The following is a 9,660-nucleotide window of genomic DNA, read 5'->3' on the forward strand; positions in this document are numbered from 1 at the left end:
TGCTATGTGCCTTTGAGCAGACCCCTTCCTTTAGGATTCTGTGTACGTAAAAGGAAAATGGGGATGGGCTAGGGGACCCTCTAGGGGCCTTCCTGGCCTGACACTGTGAGTCAGCATCTCCAGGATGTGATGGTCCTGCTGAAAGCTCTCTGATGATGCTCTCGCACTGCCCTCCACCCCCAGGCAGGTTTCCTCCGGAGAGTCCTAACCAGAGTCTTCCCTGCTGCCACAAACTACGCACTTATGCCCAAACACTGACCTCGGTTAAAAGACAGGGGGGACAATGCTTTATTGACTTGGCACCTATGAACGGGTGGCTACAGGCCCCCAGGGTTCTTTGCTCCTGCAAAGTGGAGGCTCTGTGGTGGGAGCAGCATAAATCGAGTTGCTGGTTCCAGCTGCAGGGAGGGGCCCCTGTCCCTGCTTTGGCCCCTCCAGTCCCCTTGTCCAGCCAAGCACCATCTGAGTCCAGGTCCTCACAGGGCAGGCCAGGCAACGACCCAGGTTCTTCTGCAGCCCCAGGCCAGTCTAAGGTAAGAGCTGTAGGCCTCTCCTGCCTTCCCGTCTTCTTGAGGATCCCAAGATGGGTGGGGGGAAGGGAGATACCCCATTTACAGAGAGCACCTGAACCTCCTGGACCAGGGTTAAGGAAGGCTGGGTTAAGGGTACTGTAACAGGAGTCCCACCAAAGAGGAAAGTTAGGAGTTCTTCCCTTCCCACCATTTTCTGTTTTAGCTGAGCAGAAAGTAGGAGTTTTCATTGAACTGGGCCCACAGTAGGTGATGACAGGTGAGGTCACACACTAAGTTGATGGGATAGAGCCAGGCTCCCTCAGGCAGGACCACACCATCTGGGCAGGCTCTCTCCCAGGCAAGGGGAGGGAAGGGCAGAGTGAACTGCAGTTGTCACAGGAGGAGGACTTCCTGGAGGAAGAGGGGCAGGCCACAGTAGGCTCCCAGAAGAGGTGGTCTGCAGAGTGGGCTGGGTCACGATGGCTGGCACAGGACACTGGCATCCTCACTGTGGTCACAGTTGTGGGCATCCCAGCGGATGTGAGAGCAGAGCAGCAGGGCACTCTCGTCTCCACGGCACTTGACATTGTCCAGGAGGATAGGGCCTCGGCCTGGGCCAAAGTGGGCCTCACCAGGGGCTGCCAGGGCCTGGCCACAGCCCAGCTGGCGACACAGGACGCCGGCTGCCCGCAGGTCCCAAGCATCATCGCAAACAGTGCCCCACTGCTGCCCTAGGAAGAGCTCTACACGGCCCTCGCATCGGTGGGCTCCGTTGGCCAGACGTAAGTGCCCTGTGGGGAGACAAGGCCTGGGGCTGGAAGGGGCTGGCCCAGGCCAGGCCACTCCCAAGCTAGGCCAGGTAAGGGGTAGTTACAGGAGGCAAAGGGTGGTGGTTTGGGACACAGCACTGCCCTGGGAACCACTGGACGAAGGCAGACAAATGAGATTAAAATAAGAAGGGCATCGGACCAGACTGCATCTCAAGATCAGAAGAATGTGTACAAGCCTTTGTGGGGTGCTCTTTGCATGCTGGGAGCTTCATGTCTGCTCTCTCCTTAGTTCTCTGTTCACAATCCCAATACCTCAGACCCAGGGCTGCTCTCTATCATCATCATCTCCCCTCCTCCCTGGACTCCCCAGACTAAAGCCTGAATTCTTTCATTGCTCTCCTGAGGACAGGAGCCCATCCCTTTATTTTGGTCCCAACTCTAGAAATCTCTAGATGACTCTAGCTTAAAACCCACCTCCCTCTTTCTGGACATCATGCCTCTATTAATGAGGCCTGAGACTCTCGCAGAAGGACAAAGGCTCCAGGACCTGGTGCAAATCTGCTGTGTAACCCCGGGCTGTGACCTCCTTCCAAATCTGGTCCTTCGTATCCTGATGCCTCCACTTCACTCTTAGGGACGGTGGACACCTACCGTCCCTGGGTCGAGGAGTGGGCACCTGGGTGGTCTCAGCACCATCCTGCTGGACTAGCTCCTCTGGGCCTGGCTCAGCAAGGACAAAGAAACAGGTGGCTGTCACACTGGGGAACAAGTCCCTTGAGGCCAGGTCACCTCTACCCTCCAAGGGAGGACTGAGTTAGGGTCAGAAAGGACTTAATAGGTCCCCGCTCCTTGGTACAGAAACGTGGGTTGTGTTTCTTTCACCCTGGGGCGCAAAGCAGAACCCTTTGTGGCCAAGGCTACCAGGGCACCAAACAAGGGCGAAAATACCGATTCCCAAAGCAATCAATAAAGAGACGCATTTTTAAATGTGTCAGACTCTGCAAACACCCCTTTTCCATTGACTCCTCCCAAAGGTCAAACGCTTGCTCCCCGAAAGCTGATCAACTCTCCCTGCTAACTAGAGTTTTTCGGGTCCTTTACGCAGCAGAACAAAACCTCCCCGGCCACGTCTGTTACAGGTTCTTCCACACTTTACCCCCAGCCGTCGGCCTCTCAGCTCGGGCCCCGCCCCTCACTGCCGCAGAGGGCGCTCCCTTCCCGGCCCCGCTCATGCCGCGCAGCCGCAGAGCGCGCCGACGGTGGGCTCCGCCTCTGTCTGCAGAGTGTGAGTCCTCTCCCGCTGCACTCACGCCGCAGCGCCTCGGCGAACTCTGACGCGCGGCCCCGCCCATTTCCCAACAGACCCCGCCCCCCTGCGCTGCAGAGCGTGCCTGCGCGAGGCCCCGCCCATTCCCCAGAGCCTGCCTCATCCCGCCCGCGCCGCAGTACGCTCCCGCGCCGGTCCCGCCCATCTCACAGCGGGCCCCGCCCATCTCACAGCGGGCCCCGCCCTGCCGCAGTAAGCGCCTGCGCGCGGCACTCCCCCCCACATTCCTCAGATGGCGCTGTGCCCCGCGCGTGTCGCCGTGCATACGTGGTCCTACAGCGGCCTCACCTGAGCAGAGCGCGCCCGCATCCTCGTGGTGGCCGCAGTTGTGCTGGCCCCAGCCCAGGTGGAAGCAGTCACTCAGGCGGGCCTCCGTGCCGGCGCAACCCACGTTGTCCAGCAGCACGGGGCCGCGGCCGTAGCCGAAGTGGCCGAGGCCCGTGGCGCCCAGCGCCGGCCCGCAGCCCGCCTCGCGGCAGGCCACGCGCGCGTCCGCGAAGTCCCAGTCATCGTCGCACACGGTGCCCCAGCCCCCGGCGTATAGCACCTCCACGCGGCCGCGGCACGGGCTCGGGCCGCCCACCAGCCGCAGCCGCCCGCCTGCGGGGCGCACAGGCCCGCGGCCAGAGGGGCTGGGCTGGGGCCACCGGCTCCCGGGCAGAGCCCCGGCCCCACCCTCTTCCACCCACAACGGAACCCTGGCCCTGCCACTTACTTTTCTTCCCCGCCGCCCAGGCCGCTGTGGTGAACAGTGCCGGCTCCCTGGAAGGCAGGGCACCAACTCCTGTAGCTGCAGAGACAGGGTATCTAGAGCATTTGAAGGGGACAAAGAGGGCTTCTGGCCTGCAGCAGGGCACAGGGCGCGTCTACTGAGATGCCCCAACTCTTACCACACCTGCACCCCACTCAGCCTCAATCCTAGAGTCACCATGTTGTACGCTGTGGTGGGGTCCTCAGGAAGCTTGAAGGGAATGAACCAAATCCCACTTCCAGGCATTATCCTAATTTCAATCCCAATGATAGGTCCAGCCCTAATTGCAAATCTACTTCTACCCTTCATTCAAGTTATATCTCACTTCTCGAAAGGCCTCTCAATTTCCAACCTCGGCCCCAACCCAAATTTTATTTCAGAGCTTTGAAGAAGTGCCTCCTCCCAGCCTGCTGAACTTTTCAGAGCCCTGGATTTCACCCTTGCTCCAGCTGCCCATCTGTTCTCTCACCCACCTCTTTACCGTCTGGCCAAAAGCCCTGGCCTGCTAGCCCGGGCCCCCTCCCCCTGGGTCCAGAACAGTCTTCCCAATTCCCAGCCCTACACACCTACCATTGCCCCTACCATTCCAGCCTGGTGGGCTGGGCTCCTTACCCTCTGGCTCTGTGTGCCACGCCCAGTCCGCTCTTGTGCCCGATGGTGGCAGTGCCGTGAGAGTCAGGTGCCCCAGGACTAGAGTAGGAGTCAGAGAAGGGAGTAGGGTCAGAGGCCAAGGTTCTGGTTCCTGATCAGCCTTGGGCTCTCGGAGAGGATGGGAGGGTCTCCCTGGAGAAGACAACAGATTTTACTTTCAGAGCTGGGGGCTCAGTCCCAACTGGGGTCCAAGGAAGTCTGCCCCACTTTGCCAGTTCTTGTAATTTATTTGTGCTGCCTAGGTGTACACTTCACGGTTTATACAGGCTTTCACAGATGTGCTTTCATGTCTCTCCAATGTTCCCAGAAGCCCAATGTGTGTCCAAGATGGGGAGATAAAGAAGGCCTTGCCCACCAGGGAGGGCCATGCACAGTCCTGAGGGGCTTGCAGAACAAAACTCACTATCCCCATTTACAGATAAAATAATAAGACTAGAAAGGGCAAGGGGCATACCCAAGATCATGCAGCAAGGTTAGCTGAGGCTTTGCCAGGGCTCACTCCGCCTCATTGGGCCTCAGCTTTCCCATCTGTAAATTGGGAATGATGCCCCCTGGTTTGCTGTGAGGCATGGGCAAGCACTTTATATCTGGTAGAATGGAGTCCATTTGTGAAATGCCATTAACAGCCCTATTATTCCTAGTTGTTCAGAAAACCTCTCAGTATGGGAGAGGGACCAGGTGAGAGGAACTACTATTATAAGAGAATCAGGATTACAGATGGCTAGGAAATTCTGGGGACATACCTGGGTTTCAATGAGAGAATTCTGGAGTATCTCTGGAGCGATCCTAGAAGACTATTACTTTACTCTGAAGTATTCCATAAAGAGTACTTAGAAAGTGGTGGAAAATTCCGAAGGCATTTTTGGAGTACTGTTAGACAATTCTGGAGTATTGGTGGGGTAATACTGCAGTATTACATACCTGTGGAGTCTACTAGGATTTTCGGAGGCACTTCTAGAGCAGTACTGAGAAATTAACACTAATTTGGGGGCCTTCTTGAAAGAGCTCAGGTTAACACCAAGACAGTCAACATCCTGGTGCCCTCCCAGGCCCCACTCCACCTCCGCCTGCTTCAGGACTCGGCCCCGCCCCGCCCCGCCCCGCCCACCGGCCCCGCCCCGCCCACCGGCCCCGCCCCCGAAGTCCGCACCTGCGCAGAGCGCGCCGGCGTCCTCGTGGTGGCCGCAGTTGTGCACCCCCCAGCCTAGGCTCAGGCAGGCTGCCAGACGGGTCTCGCCTCCTTCACAGTGCACGTTGTCCAGCAGGATGTGCCCCGTGCCGTAGCCGAAGAAGGCGTTGGTGGTGGCTGCCAGGGCCGCCCCGCAGCCTAGCTGGCGGCAGACCACGGTGGCGTCCGGCAGCCCCCAGTCATCGTCACACACGGTACCCCACAGGCCACCGTGCAGGATCTCCACTCGGCCCTGACACGGGCCCGCGCCCCCCACCAGGCGCACGCTGCCCTCACCTGGTAATGGGGGTGGAGGGACAAGGAGCATCTCCCACATGGCTTTGCTGCCCATTCCAACCCAAAGTTCTTCCTTATTGCCCCAGGCCCTCCGCATACCCACAGTGCATGGTATCCCAGGACCTAAAACCTAGGAGGAGCTGCTCACCCACTTACCCCCAAAGCACTGCTTCCTCAGAGTCTAGATTGGGGGTGCTTTGTGGGATCTGAGGACAGAGCCCTCTGACTGTGTCATTTCCTGCCTAAAAGCAACCCTCCCTGCCCTTGTCAATCCATGCTCTGCTAACCATCTAGGATGTGCTGATTCCTCATTTATAACACTACAGCAGTGAAAGCCTTCTCATCTTTCCAGGTACAGCACCAACAACTCTTCCTCCAGGAAAACCTCCCTGATTTCTGATGAATGGGATCCTCTTCCTCCTCCGGATTTTCTTGCCTTTTTATCTGTCATTCTTTAAGGGAACTTTTCATTTTGTTGTTCTACATCATTATCAGCATTTCTGTGTATATCGGACTCTCCCATTAGATTAAGCTTCAGCCCCCACCTCTCTTATTTTCTCCAACCTTGTGCTGACTATTTTTGTCATCCCACTAGAATGAATCTTCTTTCCCTATCCAGACGGTGAGTGGCCTGAGGGGGTGCAGGGGCAGGGCGGGATGAAGGAATGACCAAACTCACCCATCAGTAATCCCTCACTTCCCACTGCCTAGCGTAGGGTTTGGGATATTCCTCCCTGGATCCCTCTCCTAAGACCCAGGTGGTCCCCCACATTGCCTTTACTTACCTTTTCCATTCTGGGGAGTTGTAGCGGGTGCCCTACTGGTTAACACTTTCCTTGCTGGGGGCTGCGTGGGCAAGAATTCTGGGAAAGAAGCAGGGTGGAAGGGAGGAGGATATGGAGTTTTCTGTTCTCCATCCTCACAAACACAGGTATGTGAGGGGCAGGGCATGGACCGCTAAGGTACCTGCCCTCAGGGCCTCTGGCCACACAAAGGGTCAAAACTAGGAAATCTGGGGTATGAGAGGAGAAAGGGCCACCTGAGTCCTGAAAGCAGTAGGTTTAGAGGATTTCGTTTAGTTCTCAGTTCTTTTAGTTCTTAAAGCAGCATCACATCACTTGAGAATTTGTTAGAAATGCAAATTCTCAGGCTCCACCCCAGACCTGCAGAATCAGAAACTCTGGGATGGGGCCACCATCTGTGTTTTAATGAGCCCTCCAGCTGATTTTCTTGAAAACCAGAACTACTGCTCTCAAGGTCAAAGCCTCTCAGAGATTTGTTGCAGCTCTACACCAAGCGGGCCTTACTGCCAGCGTTGACCCCAATTGTCTGGTTTTAAAAATGGGAAGGGGGCTCTGCTGGGATAATCAAGGCCCTCCATGGAAGCAGTAATACTGGTTTTCAGCAGAGGTCATACAATGAGCCAGAGCACTGCTGGGGCCCAGGCTCCCGACAGCCAGGCTGGGGCGCTTCCCCAGCACCATGCACTGCAGCTGCTGGCTTGGTCTTCTTCATTGGAACATTCTTACTGCTGGGAAGCCCTGCTGCCTGCCTGCCTGTCTGTCCTTCTGGATCGCAGACTGTCCTGCTCACCGTCACACAGGACAGCCACGTCCTCGTAGTGAAAGCAGTTGTGGACGCCCCAGCCTCGGCTGCCACACTCGCTCAGCGCAGCTTCCTGCCCATGGCACTCCACGTTGTCCAGCAGGATGGGGCCTCGGCCCTGGCCGAAGGCGAGGGGCCGCGGCACAGGCAGAGCCAGGCCGCAGCCCAGCTGACGACACACCACGTTGGCGTCCACCACATCCCAGTCGTCGTCGCAGACGCTGCCCCAGGAGCCGCCGTGCAGGACCTCCAGGCGTCCCCGGCAGCGGCTCGGGCCCCCCACCAGCCTCAGCTCTGTGGAGAGGGTTAAGCTGGCACGGGGGGATCAGTGGGCCCAACCTAGAGGATGCCTCTGCCTTGCCCTGAAGCTGTGGGGGCCTTGGGATCAGGCCCTCCTGGGACTTATTTCTCCCTTTCTGTAAAATGGGAAGACTAGAGCAATCCCTTTGGGGGCCTCTAGAATAATGGAGGGCTGGTTAGTCATTATTCCCTGAGGTCTTCTGTCTGAGCATCTGAGTACCTCGCGAGCAGGGGGAAGGGCGGGGGGGAGGGGCAGGGGCACCTACCTGGAAAGGGCAGTGAGGTGGGCTGTAGGGCGCTGGCTGGAACAGAGTGAGGAAGAGCATTGGCCCCCTCAGCCCCCTCCCTTGGCTGCCTGGCCCTGGGAACACAGCCTCCCCTCCTCCCCCCATGGTCCTCACCATCATCCCCCTCCTCTTCACTACCCCTGCTTTTCCAAAGCCCCTGACTGCCCCAGTTGGTTTCCTTGCTTCATCCCTCGCCCATTGGTCCATGGGCTGCCCCAGAGTGATCTGCCCGAGACACAGATCAGCTTATCCCACTCCACTGCTGAATTCCCCAAAGACTCCCCTTTTCCTGCAGGAGTCCCAGAACCTAAGCTTTCTCTACAAAGTCTTCTAGGATCTTCTGATCAGCTTCTCCTTACTTCTTAGTCTCCCATCAGTCTTGTCTCCAGGTCTTTCACCCTGCAGTCTCCTCTGCTAGCCCTGCTCATTACAGCCCTGCAGATCAAGCCCCCTCCTATGGGAAGCCTTCCTGGAGCTCTCAGCTAGAAGTGCTCTCCTTTTCCTCTGAATACCTGGGCACCATACACATACCCTTTTCCAGGCCTTCTGCCCAGCGATGTGGCCATGTCTGTCTCATCTCGGTCTCCTCCAGAGCCCCCTGCCCAGAGCCTGTTACTCCCCAGATGCTCAGTAGCTCTGCCTTAAGTGTGTAAATTACCTTTGGGATTCAGTCTGATTTCCCCCCAAAGATTTACCTGTATAAGTCCTTCTGCTTCGGCTCTCACATATGTGTAGGTCAGGCACTGTGCTCATTGCTTTATGTAGCCTGACTCACTTACTCATTAGGACAACTTATGAGGCAGCTTGGATTTTGCAGAAGGGGAAACTTCAGGTTTAGTGAAGTTAGGTAACTTGCTCAAGACCACTCCGCAAATAAAAGGTAGAGCTGGAATTCTAACCCGGACAGCCACACTCTTCTTCACCATACAATTCTGAGCACGTGGACTGAGGGGGAAACTGGCCTAGCATGGGAAATTGAATACCCATAATAGCCCCTCATTTGTGCACAGAGTTCTCAGACACATCCACATACCTTAGCTCAGAGAAAGAATCCTTACAACCTCTGAGGCATGTACTAGTGTACCCACTTTACAGATGAAGAAACTAAGAGTCAGTTTCTTCTTTCCTAAGTTAGGATAGTCCCTAGGCTGTTTGATTGCATCTGTTCCACCAGTTGGCTTTCCAACAGCCATTGGTGAGCCTGTGCCCTTTCCCTCCTTGCCTGTTTCCAATATCCCAACTGCCCATGCTCTGTGTACCTTGAGCCCTCACCTTTAGCACTGAGCCTTCCACTCCCCCAACTCAGACCTTAGCTTTCATCAAACCTGGGCAAATGTCAGAGCTGGAGAGAGTGTTGGAAACCACCTCCTTTACAGGCCACCTCCCACCGTAATTTTACAACTGGGAAAACTCAGAGCCAGAAAGGGGAAGTGCGGGGAGGGGAGCACTCACCCAGTGGCAAGAGGAGGAGGAAGGACAGGACAGGGGTGAGGGGGGAAGGGGCAGCGTTCCTGTCTCCAGGCCTCCATCCCCTGCCCTTCTCATCAGGCTGGGGACCAACTTGCATCTCTGTGTCCTTAGGCGTCCAGCCAGTGGATGGCCTTTCCAAGGGTCCCATTAAGGAGTGGTGGAGAAGTCACAGCTGGAACTTCTGGAATTAAAGGTTCCCCTTCACTTCCTCCAGCTGGAAGGGCCCAGGTAGAGCTTCGGTGAGGGGTGGGGGCGTGACATTTCCACTTGGGTTTCGTATTCTGAGTGGAGGCAGCAGCTGGAGGATAAGGACAGAAACACAGATGGAAACTCCTCATGAGGACTTAGGTCCAGCTGGGGCAGAGGGTGCATGAAAGCAAGGCGTGGGAGGTGAGGTTGCAGGGTTGTCTGATCCCAAACCGAGACAGGTCTGCCTGGCTGTGCCAAAGGCTCAGAGTTTTTCCTCCAGGACAACACATCCCAAAGCAGGGTGTTTGGGCCACTGGGGGCAACCCACATCAT

The 9,660-nt window shown here is 56.7% G+C and overlaps 1 protein-coding gene across 1 annotated transcript; it reads right to left on the reverse strand.

Moving 5' to 3' along the window:
* Positions 1-341: 341 nt before the first annotated feature.
* On the reverse strand, positions 342-9,286 carry SSC4D (scavenger receptor cysteine rich family member with 4 domains). Its single transcript, XM_068524177.1, has 10 exons — positions 9,121-9,286; positions 7,648-7,683; positions 7,070-7,375; positions 6,262-6,339; positions 5,162-5,476; positions 3,973-4,050; positions 3,325-3,399; positions 2,898-3,209; positions 1,934-2,002; positions 342-1,303 (listed from the first exon to the last, which is right to left on the reverse strand). Exons 1-10 carry the CDS (start codon positions 9,284-9,286, stop codon positions 987-989), a joined length of 1,752 nt encoding a protein of 583 aa, XP_068380278.1. The 3' UTR covers positions 342-986.
* Positions 9,287-9,660: the final 374 nt, after the last annotated feature.

The sequence above is a fragment of the Eschrichtius robustus genome, chromosome 16, assembly GCF_028021215.1.
Source record: "Eschrichtius robustus isolate mEscRob2 chromosome 16, mEscRob2.pri, whole genome shotgun sequence".
NCBI lineage: Eukaryota > Metazoa > Chordata > Mammalia > Artiodactyla > Eschrichtiidae > Eschrichtius > Eschrichtius robustus.

Excerpts from the sequence above, each read along its gene's own strand:
- SSC4D (XM_068524177.1), bottom strand. The coding sequence starts at position 9,286 with ATGGGACCCTTGGAAAGGCCATCCACTGGCTGGACGCCTAAGGACACA. Across the intron at positions 7,376-7,647 it reads CACCTCACTGCCCTTTCCAG|AGCTGAGGCTGGTGGGGGGC; the intron begins GTAGGTGCCCCT and ends CCCTCTCCACAG. Across the intron at positions 3,400-3,972 it reads GTGGCACACAGAGCCAGAGG|CTACAGGAGTTGGTGCCCTG; the intron begins GTAAGGAGCCCA and ends CTGTCTCTGCAG.